The 16948-nt window shown below is 50.0% G+C and overlaps 9 protein-coding genes across 9 annotated transcripts; 4 read left to right on the plus strand and 5 right to left on the minus strand.

The window, feature by feature from the left end:
* Positions 1-93: 93 nt before the first annotated feature.
* ASPZODRAFT_151782 (hypothetical protein) lies at positions 94-1774 on the minus strand (the record flags this gene model as incomplete). The annotated part of the gene is made up of 4 exons (XM_022725774.1): positions 94-247; positions 309-481; positions 549-1658; positions 1727-1774. The coding sequence occupies 4 exons, from the start codon at positions 1772-1774 to the stop codon at positions 94-96; spliced, it is 1485 nt and encodes a 494-aa protein (XP_022581781.1).
* A 715-nt stretch (positions 1775-2489) lies between these two features.
* On the plus strand, positions 2490-4563 carry ASPZODRAFT_132256 (hypothetical protein). The gene is made up of 2 exons (XM_022722972.1): positions 2490-2900; positions 2965-4563. The coding sequence occupies exons 1-2, from the start codon at positions 2506-2508 to the stop codon at positions 4457-4459; spliced, it is 1890 nt and encodes a 629-aa protein (XP_022581782.1). The 5' UTR covers positions 2490-2505; the 3' UTR covers positions 4460-4563.
* Positions 4564-4823: 260 nt separating this feature from the next.
* ASPZODRAFT_96165 (hypothetical protein) lies at positions 4824-5515 on the minus strand. Its single transcript, XM_022730524.1, has 3 exons — positions 5286-5515; positions 4980-5209; positions 4824-4919 (listed from the first exon to the last, which is right to left on the minus strand). Exons 1-3 carry the CDS (start codon positions 5324-5326, stop codon positions 4867-4869), a joined length of 324 nt encoding a protein of 107 aa, XP_022581783.1. The 5' UTR covers positions 5327-5515; the 3' UTR covers positions 4824-4866.
* ASPZODRAFT_132259 (hypothetical protein) lies at positions 5512-7131 on the plus strand. Its single transcript, XM_022722973.1, has 4 exons — positions 5512-5861; positions 5935-5953; positions 6029-6139; positions 6208-7131. Exons 1-4 carry the CDS (start codon positions 5726-5728, stop codon positions 7019-7021), a joined length of 1080 nt encoding a protein of 359 aa, XP_022581784.1. The 5' UTR covers positions 5512-5725; the 3' UTR covers positions 7022-7131.
* Positions 7132-7140: 9 nt separating this feature from the next.
* ASPZODRAFT_1933471 (hypothetical protein) lies at positions 7141-9145 on the plus strand. The gene is made up of 2 exons (XM_022727383.1): positions 7141-8014; positions 8075-9145. Exons 1-2 carry the CDS (start codon positions 7291-7293, stop codon positions 9088-9090), a joined length of 1740 nt encoding a protein of 579 aa, XP_022581785.1. The 5' UTR covers positions 7141-7290; the 3' UTR covers positions 9091-9145.
* Positions 9146-9200: 55 nt separating this feature from the next.
* Positions 9201-11238, minus strand: ASPZODRAFT_151785 (hypothetical protein; the record flags this gene model as incomplete). Its single annotated transcript, XM_022725775.1, has 4 exons — positions 9201-10296; positions 10357-10835; positions 10916-10992; positions 11049-11238. 4 exons carry the CDS (start codon positions 11236-11238, stop codon positions 9201-9203), a joined length of 1842 nt encoding a protein of 613 aa, XP_022581786.1.
* Positions 11239-11501: 263 nt separating this feature from the next.
* ASPZODRAFT_25342 (hypothetical protein) lies at positions 11502-12516 on the minus strand. The gene is made up of 3 exons (XM_022727997.1): positions 12359-12516; positions 11996-12303; positions 11502-11906 (listed from the first exon to the last, which is right to left on the minus strand). Exons 1-3 carry the CDS (start codon positions 12368-12370, stop codon positions 11816-11818), a joined length of 411 nt encoding a protein of 136 aa, XP_022581787.1. The 5' UTR covers positions 12371-12516; the 3' UTR covers positions 11502-11815.
* Positions 12517-12998: 482 nt separating this feature from the next.
* ASPZODRAFT_132262 (hypothetical protein) lies at positions 12999-14045 on the plus strand. Its single transcript, XM_022722974.1, has 2 exons — positions 12999-13154; positions 13222-14045. The coding sequence occupies exons 1-2, from the start codon at positions 13070-13072 to the stop codon at positions 13674-13676; spliced, it is 540 nt and encodes a 179-aa protein (XP_022581788.1). The 5' UTR covers positions 12999-13069; the 3' UTR covers positions 13677-14045.
* A 330-nt stretch (positions 14046-14375) lies between these two features.
* ASPZODRAFT_142023 (hypothetical protein) lies at positions 14376-15974 on the minus strand (the record flags this gene model as incomplete). Its single annotated transcript, XM_022724807.1, has 8 exons — positions 14376-14667; positions 14746-14912; positions 14962-15008; positions 15063-15132; positions 15192-15321; positions 15418-15744; positions 15799-15847; positions 15914-15974. The coding sequence occupies 8 exons, from the start codon at positions 15972-15974 to the stop codon at positions 14376-14378; spliced, it is 1143 nt and encodes a 380-aa protein (XP_022581789.1).
* Positions 15975-16948: the final 974 nt, after the last annotated feature.

Genomic DNA, 16948 nt, shown 5'->3' on the forward strand with positions numbered 1-16948 from the left:
GGGAAATGGGTTGGTGTTGATAGAGCCATCGAGGCATTGATCAAAACGCAGAACAGTTACACAAATAGACACGACAATATCTACCATAGTATCCTAATACCGTGGTTTCAGCTTCACCATCAATGGGCCCTTGCTCCAAAAGGTAAACGAAAGCTGTTGGTTCCAGTTTGCACATTCGGGCTGGAGACTGAGATCGAAATTCCACAGGACCTTGGCAAGGATAACCCTCATCTCAGCGTAGGCGAGGCTGGCGATGTGTCAGTTTTCGCATTGCTCCGAGGTCTAGAAGCTGGCTACTCAGCACTTACTTTTTGCCGAGGCAGTTCCGGGGGCCATACGAGAATGGCTGGAGAACATCTCGTTTATCGGCAGAGAACCTGGCATCTGGATTGTCAAGCCAACGCTCAGGGATGAACGAGTCAGGATCTGCAAAGTTGGAGCTGGAGTGGTAGGTCGAATAGTGAGCAACTGAGACAGAGGTCTTTGATTATTTGTTCCGTCAGTACAGTACAGAGCAAACGTAGGGAGACCATGTTTGAAGTTCATACGCCTTGAGGAATAAAGGTGCCGTCAATAAACGCTCCGCCTTCGGGCACACATCTTGGAAGGATTCCAGGAACGGGGGGGTATAGTCGAAGGGACTCTTCGAGTACAGCGTGTGTGTACTTTAAGTGGGAGACTGCGAGGAAGGTGATCTCATCCATCGACTTGAAAGCCCCCCGGATCTCCTCGACCAATTTTTGAAGCACGTCAGGGTTCTTCAGAAGATAGAATGTGCAACCCGAGAGGAGGGTAGCAGTTGTTTCGCTTCCTGCAATAATTAGCATGCCTGCGTTGCCTTCTATCTCGTTCTCTCTCAACCCCCTCTCATCGTTATATCGGAGGACATAGGACCAAAAGTCTGGCCGATCTGTTTGGGTGTGAATACGACGCTGCACCTTCTCTTTGCTTTTTTGGAAATATTTGATGCGCGGATTCATCAGATGCTTCATCATCACCTTTATGATCAGGAAAGCTAGCCAAGGATACACGTGAATGGTTCGCATGTAGGTGCCCACTAAAGCAGACTTGAAGGTCAGAGCGACCCATTCATCGTATCTGTTCTCTTTGAGACAGTCGAACGGCTCGCCGAACGCCAGGTCTCCGATCAGATCGAACGTGGTATAGTTGTACCATCGTGTCATGTCCACTGTATCACGAGAGGAAGCCACTTCCCCCTGGAGCTTCTTGATGAGAAGATCCACATATTCTTGAACAATAGATTCTTGCTCCCGCATTGCCTTTTCTGAAAATCCGTGCAATAAGAGCCGTCGCATGCGCGGGTGGTCGGCCTCGCTCGCAACGAGAATATGCGGCCCAGTGGTTGACTCGGTATAGAAGCCCGGGTCTTTGATAAAAGTGCCTGTCCCCTGTTTCCGGTGTCCGTAGATATCCTTCAGCGCCCCCGGAGTCCTGTAGTCAAGCGCGTTCGGTTTGATACGCACCACATCGCCATACTGGTCATGGAGCTCCTTGATCCTAGAATGAAGAACTCCTTTGAAAGACCAGTATACGAAGGGAAGATTTGAAATAGCAGCCAACCTAGGCCCTGGAAACTTCCGGAGAGGATGGAAGATAATATTATACAGCACAGAGTGCAGCAACCAGACACTGATTGCCTGGATGACCCCTCACTGTCAGTAGCGATCCAACCACGCATTTATGGGGATACTCCTTTTGTACTCACAAGTAATAAGCTCCAGGCTACAGTCTTCAGGATCTCCAGCAGTGCCATACTGGCTATCACGATTGATGGTGTGAGTACACGTAACAAGCGAAAGGGGAGGAGGGACGGCAGGAGATACGGAACATACCCTGCTGCACAGTCGGTATTTAACATATGGACTGGGACACTAATTTCTCCAGTCCTCCGACACATGCCAATCAGAACCCAGTAGATCCCATGTCGATGTGGGAAGACATACGCATTATGCATTCATAACTTCTCATGCGGGGGAGACTTGGCCTCCAGGACTCGAGTAGTTAGTAGTGACCTACTAGTACGTATGAGCAATAAGTTGACAGGGATTGGACCGAGACGGGCTGTTCAGACCCATTAATTTAAACCAAGTCACTTTATTAGTTACTCAAAAATATAGGAGAAAGTGATGGCACATACCTCCTTGTATGAACCTCTGCGGCAGTCCATGATATCGTGTCTGTTTTCGTTCTGGGCAGTAACGACAACCGCGGAAGGCACAACATCGCTGTCTTTCCTACCTACAGGAACTGCTACAGCAACACCGCAACAACGAGACATGGCACTGCTCGACGTCAAGCTGATTCTATCTCTACAGGCTCGACTATTCTTACAGTGGAAGCATTGAAAATGTTTCGATGCGTGTTCAGTCCATGGCGCCTCTGATTGTTGCCAGGCAATTCTACTCCGTTCCTCCTCCACGAGCCCCCAAACACGTGGGAGATACACCTGTTCTAGTGGAAGGCCATATCAGCTCGAGAATATTCATGCAGCTTTTTGCCGGGACGTTTATTATCTTCTTCGTTGGGATCGTCTTCTGGAAGACTGGGGCTTTCTTCCGGCGCTTCACACAAAGGAGGATCTTCCGGACCGGCAGGACAACAGAGACACGATGCGTGGGGAAATGGTACGGCTGGGTGTCTCTATCACGGCACGAGGCTACGAAAGACGTAGTTCGGAAATTTTTCGGAAAGCTTCACGACTGGACAGCATGGAGGTCATCTAGGGCTGATTACCACTGGGTCTGGTGGGATCCCGGACAGAAGGGCTTACAGCAGTACTACAACAATCGAAGGATAATCAAATGGCTGCCAAGTTGGTTACAGAGTTATGAGTACACTCCTGCTGATGCAATGTGGAATCCAGGCCCTCCTCGAGCACGGCAAGTGACACTGCGGGCCAATTACAGAACGGATCATTGATAGCTGACTGACCGTCGCAAATAGGACCCTTTCCTGGAGCGAGACGAGAGGCCTGGTGACTCCGGCGCTAGCTTTGCCACCAATCCGAGATTCAACTCTCTCTTTGGGCGCTCGGCGTGGATTTGAAGAGGTGATTGACGATGAGGCTGCTGTACCAAGAAAAATAGATCCGCGGCTTTTGAGACCAAACCGGTTTGAAAGAAACCATCTCCCATCCTTATTTTCAGATACCAAAATGGGGGCTACTCAGACCCCATCTCTGGCTCTGCCCGCCGCACTCAGAGAGTACCCTCATCTCCAAAAGTTGGAGACAGACTACAGTCCTTGGGGTGGTACAAATTCGACTGGCCGTCCGAAATTCTCATGCACACTAAAGGATACTCGTTGGGAAAGAAGGTATCAGGTCTGGGCAGCTCGGATGCAAGTGCAGACATGTAAAGTTTTGCAGCAAGACTCCATACCCATGATGGACCCTCCTGGGAGCCCTATTCTAGAAATTCTGGCAAGTGGTTCGTTGCAGGACTACAATTCTCCGAGGTCAACAATATCTCATGTACCAAACTCCCATGCCGGCTTTACTGACGAGAATGCGAGAACTATTGTTAGACAACCACGATACATGCGGAAGCCCCTAAGCCAGGTCCAAAAACCAAGGTCGGAAGGGTGGCTTGAATACTCATGCGCTCCCGTTTCCTCTGCGGCAAAGATATATCTTACAAGCATGACAACCCCATGTCTTCACGGCAGATCCTTCCGAAAGCCCCTGTATTTCGACGGCACAATGCCACATCGAGGTAACAAAACCGAAAACCAGACACAGGTTTCGCCTGTCCAAAGACAAAGCGATTGGGAGATACGCCTAGTCAACACTCTGGATCGGAAACTTGAGTGGCTAGGGAACGAAATGGATCCAGGCAGGAGGCCATACCAGTTTGCGATTTTCCCTAACCATTGGTTGAACCCTGCAGCATGGCACGTCTTCGATCCTGTGTCACGAGTTTCCCAAGATAATAGACGGCTCTGGGGAGATCCCAGGTTCAATGTTCCTTATCCCGAGCCATCTTACCAGCCTATATCAAAATATCGCAGGCCTCGCCACCGTCGAGCCCGCACGCCAAAGATCGATTCTTGGAGAGCCGCGGTGAACCAGTATCGTATTGCATCGGGAACTGGGAATGTGCTCGCCTTGGTTGACTTGTTCGAAAGCTCGGCTGACGAGCCTCCTGATGGACACATCGATACAGCCAGCTGGATGCTTCCGAAGCCGCCGCAGGGCTTTGGCCTGTCGACGAAGCAGAAAAAAGCCTACTTCGAGGGCGGAGCAGGCTGGCAAGAATCTTTGGAAGAATGGCAGCATGTTGATGGTGCATATCGGATTCGCAAGGGTCTCTACGAAGGGCGCGTCAACCGGACCCGGTTACGGGAGGTCTTGACGAATGTAGGGGGTCAATGTCGAGTAGCTTCCTCAAAGATATCTGCGCACCTAGGACATCTCTTGAACCAAGAGGATTCGTCATGACGTTAATCTTCAGCCACACCGAGGCGATGGTGGGCTATATACCGACAAGCAGTCAGCTAGACTTATCTCATATATTATCATTAGCAGCGCATATATTAGCAACGTCTGCTGTTTCTCAACCAGGCTCTTAAGAGTCTTGTGTAAGAAAAAAAAAGAACAAAGGGTGCATTGGAGATCTGAAAATAGACCGATGCACTTCAAAGGGTAGTTAAATTGTTCGATTCCCAAACTTCCGAAACTCCTGTGACCCGTCTAGTTCACCCAGCCATCGATCGCTGTGGATGAACAGATAACGAAAAAAGGTATGATGCAATGTATGGTACAAAAGATTGTCCAGTATGTCTTACAAGGCTAATGCCAAAATATTGTGTTGGTTTGTAGATGATTTCCTCCTTCTCCGACCACGTTTAGAAACCAGGCGGGTTCACACGCTGGCTGACTCTGGTCCACTTGGGCAATTCTGCAGGACGAAGAGACAAGGTTAGTCGCGAGGATCGATACTACTGGCACGGCAACATACTGTGAATCCCCTTGCGGTATTTCTTCTCTTTCCGGTCGAAAATCGTGTATTTGTCCTTGGGCAGCATCTCCTCCTCGCGAGGCATCTCGTGATTCCACTGCTCGACAGCCTTGGCGGTAAATCCTTTCTTGTACAGCGCCGCGGTGACCGTATCAATGACCTTGTCCACCGATCGGAGACGCTTGCGTTGCCGCGCCTTCTGGGGCGCGGAGAGGCGCCATGGGATCTTCCTGTATGTAGTAGAGCTAGTCAGTCGAATGTCCATGCAAAAAGAAAGCCAATGGAAACTGTATTTTTGTAACCCACCAGAGAAGACCGGAGAGAAGAGGCGACGTCGGCTTAAACATCGTTTTCGATGACGGACTAAGCTTGAGGGAGAAAGAAAGTCTGGACGTTCTCGTGGAGACGGACGGGACGGTCTGCAAAACTCGGCGGAGGTTGTCTGGATGTTGGTCTGTGCGCCCTCCGCGTGTGTCGATTTTCCATGCTAATTAACAGGTGTTTCGCTTTGGATTTCGATTTATCCTTTGGCTGCGATTGTCAATCCATGTCGTGCACCTGTTGAATCAGAGTCGGTGGACCTTTTTTCTTCTTTTCGTTATTTTCGTTCTTCTCTGTATTTTTATCCCCCCCGCCTTTCTTTGAACTGTTTATGGACTGCTGGCTTCGTCATGTCTAGCGAAACGCCTACCGGCGCAACGGCAGACTGCCCCTCGGCGCCGTGGAGGGTATGGTCGTCGACTACTATGTTCGCGGTGGGCTCCCTGTGTCGCGGATTTCTGTCAAGCCTGTGTAATGTGGAGGTGAATGGGATGGAGCAGTTTTTGGAATTGCTCGATTCGCGGAGCGATCCGTCGCAAAGAACGAAGGGTCTAATTACAGGTAAGGTGAACCAGAAAGAGAAACACCTTGAAAAAAGCAAGAAAAGAAGGGCTAATGGGTCCTGCTTGATTAGTATCAAATCATATCAGCGTGTACGTGTATACTGGTCGATGACCGTTGGCCGACAGACGTTGAGGGAAACTGACCTGGCCGCGGTGGCCGCGTAGCATGGATGATCCGTTAATATGGGGAGCTCTGCCTTTCAAGTATCATTTCGGCCTCGACTCTTGGAACAGACGCTGGTCATTTGGTAGCCATGATATTTGCTACCAGGGCAGGTACGTAGTAGGGATACGAATTTTGGAGCTTGAGCTGGGATTCTGACACGCGGGTCTTTCCATTGTAGACCGTTATCATTCTTCTTCGCCATGGGGCAGGTTCTGCCTACGCACCGACTTGCGCATTCGCTCCACGGCGGCCTTGCACAGCCGGCGATGACGCAGGCCATCCGATTACTCTCCAAGGGACCCTTCTCGCCCGAGCCTCATCTTGCAGTGCCCGAACGCCAGCGCTGGAGTTCCCATAATGTCTGTGTCGATCCGTTCTCTGATCTTCCCACTGCATATACAACAAATGGCGAGGACTCGCACCTCGCGCCGTCCGCCTACGCCTGCAACTCCTACTCGTGGGTTCATATCTTCCCCGAAGGCATGATTCACCAATCGCCGCAGAAAATCATGCGATACTTCAAATGGGGCGTTGCGCGGCTCATCCTGGAATCGACCGAGTGCCCGGACGTTGTTCCAATGTGGGTGGAGGGTTTCGACCAGGTCATGAACGAAGAGCGCACCTTTCCGCGGTTCCTTCCCCGGCCGTTCAAAAGCGTTAGCATTACCTTTGGAAAGAAGATCGACGCAGAGGCAGTCTTCGGGGATATGAGAAGGCGATGGCAGGAAATCAAGAAGAAGGCAGAGAAGGTGGCGCCGGATACCAAGGATCTAGCGGTGGGAGTCTTGAACGACGAGTTACTCTACAATAAAGAAGCGGTGGAGCTGCGGAAAGAGGTCACCAACAAGGTCAGAGACCTAGTATTGGAGACCCGACGATCCCGCGGTCACTCCGATGAAGATCCAAAACATGGATTCGCCGAAACGTGGGCGCGCGAAGGACCTGACCGTGAAGGCAGGAAGAAAGATGGGTCGATTGTAAGGGAGATATGAGCCGGAGTTCTCGCCGCAGCCTGTATGTATTCAATATGCGCCAAATGTACATAGATAGATAGAATCGCAATATTCAGCTTGTGGCATCCTCGTATTTCAATATTATTTCACACGTTTTGATTGACTCATACTGCTTATTTATTCTAAAATGGTGTTGTCCAAATAGTGGCGGCCAAAAGTTGCCTCTTTATTTTCTCGCCAACTCGCACCACACCATTTGAAACTTCTCTTTCTTCACCCCTGATTATTCTCGCTATATTCAATCCTCTATGCCAAAGAAGCATTACAAGCACGCCTATGGCAAGCCAGTAAATACCGTCCACCCTTCCCTGACTTCGAGTGGCCGGCACGAACAGAATAGCAACGGCGCTCGCCCCGCGGCGGCATCGTCATCGACGGGACAGGACCAAGCCAGCGTGAACGAGTTGATCAGCCATCTCCGCCGCACACAAGTCTCCAGATTTGGATCCGAAGACGGTGCTACGAATCTACCGAGATATGTTGCGCCACGATCTGTGCATCCTTCGCTTCGAAACCTCCTCGAACTGCCTGAAACTCCACCTCCCCGCCCTCGCCCCAATTCACGTCGTACAGTGGTGATAGGAGGACGCCCGATCCGACGAACACCTGGCCCACCACCGCCTGAGAGCTGGCTGTTGAGCAGTGATGTAAACGGTCTCAATGACAATGAGATCTATCCAACAGAAGGGGTCAGGGATGTGATCTACCGTCTCGACCGTCTGCCCGGTGCGACATTCCCGCGGCAGGATGGCCTGCTTCATACGACGCTGAAGTCCATGGCGACCAATTGGGCCTGGCACGTCGAATACGATGGGACGTTTCTATCTCAGCTGCCCAGTCAAATCAAGGTGTTGCTTCTGAGCTATATTGGGATGTATGCGAGAAACCACCAGCCTTTGAATGGCTTGATGCGGGGGCTGCACCCGCTTTTCGTGATGACGTCCCTAGACCACAGCGAAGGAGACAATTCAGATGATGATAGCGAAGAGAGTGTTTCGGAGATATCACGTCTCGACCTGGGTGGTCTGCTAGGCCGACTGATGACGTTCAGACAATTCGTCAACGAGCTGGTCGTCTCCGGTAAACCAGGCACGCAAATCACACCGGGAAAGCCTGAAAACACGGTTCCCTCGTCATGGGACGAAGAAGAATCCGAGAGTGGAACAGGAAATGTCAATGGCCCTCCATCCTCCGTCCCCTCTGTTCCTCCTACGCCGCTGAAACCCCTCGACCCGGGTCTTCGGTTCGAGAACTTGCGCTTTCTCTCGCTGGCACATCCACACCCAGCGGCCGCCAGCTGGAAGTCCCTGCTGAATCTGCTTCCGCATCTCTCCCGAATCACCCATCTGTCACTGGCGCATTGGCCCGTCCCGACCATGACCCCGCACGCGAAGAACGCCCGCGTGCGACATCCCGCTCACCGGTCCCTGACCTTCTCGTACAGTGGCACGGACTCGTACTCTGCCCTCGAAAACAACTGGATCGAGGCCGCGACAGTCCTGCGCAAGCTCTCCCGGTCGACATACTGTTTGAAATGGCTCGATCTAGAGGGCTGTGGAGATTGGTACGCCGCGCTGAGCTGGGACGGGAACAATGAGGCATATTCTACTCCGACAGGCCCGGAATGGAACGGATCATGGCGGAATGTGGAATGGCTCGGACTCGGGCCTGGATGGGTTCCATCTTCTTCTTCTACATCTACCATGATACCTGACCCGGAGAGAAGATCCCAGTCACCACCACCGCTGCTTCGTGGCAACCGAACTCTCGCTTCCTCCATCCATGCACCCGCATCTGCACCTTCTGCGTCGTCACCGGACGACCATCTCCCCTGGGACGTGGAGGAGGAACGAGTCAAATACCGCCAGGGAAAGGCAGAGGAGCGGTTCCGCGAGATAGTCACCACCGCCAAAACGGTGGAGAAGCGTCTCTTGCAGACTCGACGAGAGGGACGGGGGAAATGGCTGCATGTGTCGTATGGGCTTGATGGAGTGGATGAACATCTTCTCCGACGGGTCCTTGGGGGAGATTATTACAAGTACATGTAGTATAGTTATAGTTAATAGTGATACTCCGTATATAACTAGTGCATAGGTAGTTTCAACTAGAGAAATGGCTATATGTATAGGACAGGCTATGTACATTTAATATAGTACTTTCACTTTTTGTTAAACGTCTTCAAGGGATCAACCTTGCTAGACTTCTTCCCCCGCCCCTTATTGCGGTTGCGTTCTCTCGCTTTGCGGATGCGATTCTCGCTTGCCTTGCGGAACCCGACGTACCCTACATCCTCGGAGGAGATGCCCTTGCGGCCCTTGGCGGGCATCAGGTACTCCGGGACGTGCTTCAGGTGTTGCTGGATGCGGGCGGCGCGGAGCTCGCCGTCGTGGCGCAAATGGCGCAGCTCGTCCGGGTTCTCCTCGAAGTGGCGCTTGAGTTTCTCGCTCTTGATCAGTTCCTGGCGGATCTCGCGCGCCCGCGCGTCCTGTACCGCCAGCCGGGTCACGGCCCGCAGTGCGTCTGTCATCCGGTACCGGAAGGCGTCCACCTGCTTCATCTCGAAGTGATACGGCTTCACCTCGTGGCCCAGCTTGGACTGGCGCTTGACGATCTTGGCGAGCACGCCCTCGTCGTGCTTCGCAGTCGAGACCGAGGTGGGTTTGTGCTTGCCGAACAGGTCTGATGGGACCACAAATGATAATGCCATCCCAGTCTTCCCCGCGCGACCTGTTCGTCCGATCCGGTGGGTGTACGATTTCGAGTTCGTGGGCAAATCAAAGTTGAGGACGCACGCAACGTTCTGGAAATCGATGCCCCGGGAGATCCCGTAGTCCTTCTCCTTGGCTGTGAGTTTGCGGCGCTTCTCGGGGCGCGAGGGAGCCTTGCGTTTCGATTCTTTAGTCTCCTTCTCTTCAGCCTGGTTTTCCTCGTCGCTAGAGCCGAACTCTTCCTTGGCCTCGGCGTCCTCCCCCTCGTTGGATTTCTTCGCCGTTTTTCGAGATCCCATGACCTCTTCGTCATCAGCAGCGATAATAATGTCGTAGACACCTTTGTTGAATTCTTGAACCACGTGTATTCTGGAGTTGACGGGTAATTCTGAGTTGAGGACACAGCTCTTGATGCCGAACTGTTCTAAGAAAAGCTTGACACGGTAGCACCGGTCGACGTCGGCCACGAAAATAATACACTTTCCTTTCACCAACTGTAACTTGAAGATGACATAGGTCAAGAGGAACTTTTCGTCTTCCGCGCATCTGAGACAAGGCAGTCAGCAATGAACCAAACGAATGGCTAGTATCAATCATGAAGCTTACTTGACAATGAACTGGCTGACTTCGCCGCCCTTATCCTCTGTCTCTTCCAGCTTGAGAATGACTGGGCTCCGGCAAAACAAGCCCTTGAGGGTATCGACTTCCGAGGTGAGAGTGGCGCTCATGAGGAATGTCTGCACGCCTCGTGGAACGGCCTTTGCAAGAGCATTGATATCATCCTCGTACCCGTATGAAAGCACCAAGTCAGCCTCGTCGATGACGAGATGTGTGAGCTGCTCCAGCGAAAGAGCCGAGTTGTTGATGTTGGCCAGTACTCGAGCGGGGGTGGAGATGACAATATCGGGGCAATCAGAAAGCATGGATCGCTGTACAGCATCGGAAACCTTTTGGGTGAGGTTCACAGAGCGGACCTCCTTTCCACAGAATGCAGCGAACGTCGTGACAACCTTTTGGACTTGCTCGGCGAGTTCTCGAGTCGGGACGAGGATTAGACCGGTGGTAGCTTTCAAGGAGGGGTTGCTCTATTGAATCCGATTAGAGCCGTTCCTTCCAAAGGAAAAAAATTGTAAAGAAGTCGCCCAATGGGCAGGAATTTTCTTACGGCTTTCTTTTGGAGAATCGTCTGCAAGATCGGCAGAACATATGCAGCAGTCTTGCCGGAGCCAGTCTTTGCCCGAGCTGTTTTCAGTCAGCGATGTCAACCACATACAGGCTTCAAATAAAACACAACGCACCAAGAATATCTTTTCCTTCAAGAGCCAGCGGAATCGCTTTCGACTGCACGAGAGTGGGCTTTGTGAACTTCTCTTTGATTAAAGCCTGGCGCAACCTCGGGTCGAGGGCCTCAAAACTGGGGTCGACGGCGTCATTTTCCTCCACGGCATCTGTGGAGGGAACGTCATTGGCATCGAGCTTCCGCTTCATTTTTATCGGCGGCTCTGCAGGTCGTGAGAGCGAGAAGGGTTGATCTGAGGAGAAGATAATGTTAAATCATGTCCTGGAGACTTTTCTTAGTCTGCCGCTTGGGAAAATCTGTCGGGCGGTGAGATTTTCCGGCCGCGAGGATATCTTATCTTTTTTATGCCTTGGAAAATAGGCAGAAATTAATGATTGGGTTAAATCTATAGAAAGAACTAGGACTTAAATCAATATAGGAAATAAGACAAGAATTGAAATAGAATTGTGATAGAATTAAATGGCTCCAAGCACTAGGCGCCTGACTGCCTTAATACCTAGGTTATAGCACGGAATCCCTATATAGAAGGAAAGGGTGTCACCATATTATTGCCTTGAACATACTAACATATGATAGCAATTGATTAATATTTCCATTCATTTCTGGCAGAAGAAGCCTGAATTATAACTGTCTTTCCCGTCAATCGGCCAGACGGCGACTAACCACCATCTTGTGTCCATGTTCCAGTAGAAAGCACACCCAATACCAGCCTCTCTTGAATCCCTCTCATTTACCGCAGTAAAAGGCACGAGCATATAAACAGCCTCACTTCAGCGACCAGAGGCCGATGACATTATTATCAGGGTCAACGACGTGTCCGACTACACCCATACCGTTGGGGATCTCGGTCCGGGGACTGTATTATCGGGAGCACAAATCAGTACACAAGTCCACTCATGTACAGGTGGTCAAGAGAAGAAGAGTAAGGGGAGAAGAGGAACATACGTCTTAACACCTCCGCCGAGAGCCTCGGCCTTTTGAATGGCCTCACCAACGTCGCCAACGATAAACGTGGGGTACACGCCCCAGCCCTCCTTACCGGCCGACTTGGGCGAGTATCCCTCGTCAAGGAGCAACAGGGCCCCCCTGATCGACTTGGAGGCATCAGTGAAAAAATGCAGCGTCTTGATGCCCTCGGTCTCTTTAGGCAGTGCACCGGCAAACTCCCAGGCAAAGAGCTCCGAGTAGAACTTTTGCGAGCGCTCAAGGTTTGTAATGGGGATCTCGACGGCGAAGAGGCCGCCAATGGCGGGCTATTTCCTCGTTAGCCAACCTAATCCTAGCATATCCAAAGAGGCTGTTTTTTACTGCGGCAGCCATGGTTGCTTGTTGTACTATGATCGTACAGGTAGTTAGAAGAGTATCACAATATTAAGATGTCAATGATGCCGGCGACGATGACGAGGTACTATTTATGCTCACGACGTCACTTCGTCTTACCCCCTCATCCAGCTCGCTTGTCATCTTTTAGCACCTTAGTGCAGAACTGGGCGATCTTGTCCCAATTGAACTTATGTATTATTCTTAATAACCTTCAGATATTAATCTTCATACTACCTTTGACATGGGTGGTATTAGACCATGGGTCGTCACTCTAGCTGACTCGGCTATAAACAATATGCCTTGAGTAGCAATTATTCTATCAAAAGGTCACTTTATAATCTTTTGTCACAGGAATATATGACCATACAGGGCCCTAATTAATGTCTGGACATTTTTAGTGGCTCAGTGGTCTAGTGGCCCCCTGGATTTTGTCAAATCTTTTAATTGATCTGAGTATTGCTATATATATATCAAAGGATTTAGAGCCGAATCTGATAGGCTCTGGCCCATGAATCCCTACAACATCCTAGGTATCTACTGTCTATAATCCTGTTGCCTGGTCCTGCCTAATAAGCCATCAAATCCCTTAACTAGGAATTATTTATCTCTTATTTTATGCCGTGCTTCTTACTTATGGGTCAATTGCTCTATATCCCTCCGTCATCTCTTCCTAAATTTTACCACAGATTGTTAAATATGGCGGCGAGTCAAACGGTCAATTTTACTCTGCGAGCCCTACAGCTCATCTTCGCCATCGCTATTATGGGAACAGATGGCTACGGTAAGGAGAATATATATATATGTATCCTGTCATACTCGATTATTCAGGTTCTAATCTAGTTATCTAGCTATCAACTCATTTCGCAGCTACAGTTCATATGAAGACTCCTGGTTTGGCGATCTATACTTAACAACCGGCGTCCCCGATGCATGGGGCTTCTTGATGTTCTGTGCCGCGTGGACGTTTCTGGTCGTCTTATTACCTATCATTGCTGGAAGAACCAGATTCGTGGATCATATATGGATGGGCTATATTTATGTCGTCGGGGAGGCTGTTGCTGTCCTCTCTTGGCTTGCTGGTTTCATTGCCGTGGCTGTAAATATCGGGAATGATGTCTGTCCAGCAGGAGGAAGCGATGTATGTCCTTCAGGACATAACTGCTGTGCGGTGCTCAAGGCGGCGACTGTCTTTGGGGCCTGCGAATGGCTGCTCTTTATGATCACTACAGCCCTGACTGTGCTTGTCTTCAGAAGCACTCGCCAGCCAAAGACTGAAAAGACCACTCCCGCTACAGCTACTTGATCAGCGGGTATACGAGTACTTGGGATATACGAAGCCGTCTGGCTATGAGATCTTTGAACTTCAAGCTTCGAATAAGGATGATGATGACATTGGTTTACCTTGAAGGATAGTATGGGATAGTTGGATCATTGCTCGAGAAACAATCAACTAGCTAGTTAATGAGAGACTAGAGACATGATATGCTGTTGGAGGGAATAAGAACAAAACGTATTCCCTGGGAAGGCAGATAAACATCCACTGAATAGCAATAAGAAAAGGGGAAAGGGAAAAACTTATGTATAAGAGAATGACTAGATTCTGCTCAAAATACCCGAAACGAAATGGGAGAAAAGTGCGAGGTGGCAGTATCCAAAGCACTGATAGCCGTTGAGCATGCTCATTATACTCGTCTGTAGTTATAATCTGTCGTATCACATAAAAAAGAAAATAGAAAGTTGGAGGCATAGAGCAATGTCAGTCTGACAGAAAGATCATAGCTTGACTGGCTGAAGAATAGATGAGAAAAAAAGAAGAAATTGGCCACTCTTCGGTGACAAAATCGTAGATGCTATAAAGTAAGGCAAAACCCTGTTTCATAGCATAAGAGTTGCGTATTCATATTGCTCAATCACTGAGGAATCGAGGGAGCACGAAGGTACTATTCAGACTCAGTGAGGTAGGACATGAAGCGTCCATTCTGGCATAGATATAATGGAGTGATTATTTGGCCAGTTCAGACTTTGCGTAGCCTATGAACTTAGGCATTGATCCCTCTGAAATCTTTCCAATTGGCATAACTCTCTGGTTATGCTCCACATTATGAATCTTTTCAAAATCAATACGTGACATTTTGTCCAATTTGCAGTCGGCTTTCGTTGGCACAACAGCGATGGGATCCTTGGTCATTAGAGGTTCATTCGGGCCTCTCTCGGGAGAAACACCTTCCATGTGGATGATTGAATGCTTCGAAGGATCGACGCCGTGCTTTCCCACACCCTGTCTGGAGTAGGTACTGATGGGTCTAGTAGACTCAGTCAGTTACCTAAGTACTTGGCCTACTTCATGGGGCAGAATTGGGGATCAGACTTACAAACATAAGGCAGACCCATTGCGTTCTTTGAAGACAACCATTCTTCTGATACAGCTGTAGATCGGCTGGCCATATAGTCCATATGACGTGAAATTGCTGGGAGCCGTGTTACTACCAGCCGTATTATTGTTCTGACCGCGATTTTGGTGCCAGAGAAGTGCAAACACCTGTTTAGCCCTGTCAGCCACAGATTCCCTCTATGAGAAGACAACATACTCTTCCAGCTTTGAAAAATCTCCGGGGGTTGCCCTGGACCTTGAAGCCTACACCACTTTAATGAGTTGTCCAACAATGATGTAGATGTGAGGTTAGCATACTGGGATCTAGGCTATCTCTCGGGCCATGAACTCTATCCAAGTTGTCCTCTGTGATAGGATGCATTTCGTCCTGCTTGGCGGTGAGTGAAATGCCATTTAAGTTTGGATAAAATGTTCAAGACGTCTTACTTTCTGATGATTGCGGCCACGAGGGGGCCTGTGGCTATCTTGGTTGGACTGAAGATCCAAGCCGGAGCTCTCATATGACTGGCGTTGTGAATGAGGCGGTATCCCGGAATGATGAGACCGGGCAATGCCACTAATGCCAGAGTCGCGTCTTCTCTTATTTATATCTCTGCTTTCCGTTATTAGCCTGACGAAGTTGACTTCGAGCCGGAAGATCGTCAATACTCACCCAGGGACAAGCTCTAGATGCTGAGCTGTAGGGATATCATGGACTTGATATCCGATAGGTTCACGACAGTCATTACCATTGGGAGATGAAGATGTATATCCAAACGGCTCTTTCTCTGGAGGCAAATCTATCTCTGGGTTATCTGGAGAATCCGGATGGTCAATGTGATTGTCTGAACTAGGCTCATCTTGATCATAGCCATGGCGATCAAATCGTCTGGATTGATGGTAGTAGGATGACTGAGATTGGTCTGAGCCAGATTGGCGGGATGGATAAGATTGGTTTGAGCCGTATCCACCAGATGGGTGACGACCACGGTAGAAGTTTCTGTCACAATTTAGAACAAGTCGGGACGGACAGGTCCCAGAATAGTCTAATTACCCGGACTGTGTGCTTTGCATGCTACCTTGCTGATCGTGGGCATAGCCATCTGTTGATTACACAGCAGTCGTTAGACAATCGGAAGGGTCTATCCAAGTCACCAACTAGTACTGACCATAGTATCCGGCTTGCTGAGAGTGACCATAACGGTCCGAATAATTTCTATCAGACGCCATGGCGACTAGACATTGCGTGACCTCAGCACAACAGACCCTACCGGAGGACTTCAACTACTGATAACAGTAGCCGTTTCACTTATATATATAGCGAAAACAGACGACGACAAGAGAAGATGACGGCCCAAAGCCTTGTCTTTGCAGAAATGGGGAAGCATCACGGATCATTAGGGTCCCCAGCACTGCGGGAACAAATACTCCTCCATACGGGCGAAGTACACTGACTTCCATGCGGCTCTTAACCTCATTCCAAGCACCAAGCAAACGCATCACGGATGGAGCTATCTCCACTGGAAGATGCCGGTAGGCCCGTGCAACCGCATTATACGGAGCACTTGTCTTCCTGTGACTCGCAGACGGCGCTCCGTACTTGCACATGATGACTGACTTGTACTGGATCGCAGCGGGGTGGGGACACGCCGAAGATGAGTGGTACTGGCAGCTGCTCGGGTTGATCGAGTCCTATCCTTGACCATTCCTTAATGAGGGGGGTCAGACAAAAGTTGCTGTCATTGGTTCGACAGAATGAAGCCACTCACAAGTCTCGTAGCCCCTTGTCCTGTGCTGCCGGATATCGCCGGGGTCAGCGGGCGCTACTGTATGCATCCCGTCCGAAGACCTTGTTTATCGCGAGCGAGGAGGCATGATCTTGACTCGTTGATATCTGAACTAGATGAAACGGTGTTTCTCGGGGCCTAAAGAAAGGAGGGGGAGTGTCGAATGCTGTGGTGTGATAGGAGAAAGAGAGGGGAGACAACACAGACATTCCGCCCAACTTGCTTCCCAATCACTCACTCAAAACAACACCAAACAACCCCCCCCTTTTCCCAGATGTAGCTACTCCATGCAACATCCAGGGTTGGAAAGGTCTCCAGCCGCGAAAAAAGAAATATCCCATGCTCAGAGTCTGACTCCACGCCATTATATCGCTACCATCATCCACGAGTACAAGGCGGAGGACCAATAAAAGCATC

Source organism: Penicilliopsis zonata (assembly GCF_001890105.1).
Source record: "Penicilliopsis zonata CBS 506.65 unplaced genomic scaffold ASPZOscaffold_6, whole genome shotgun sequence".
In the NCBI taxonomy this organism is placed as follows: Eukaryota; Fungi; Ascomycota; class Eurotiomycetes; order Eurotiales; family Aspergillaceae; genus Penicilliopsis; species Penicilliopsis zonata.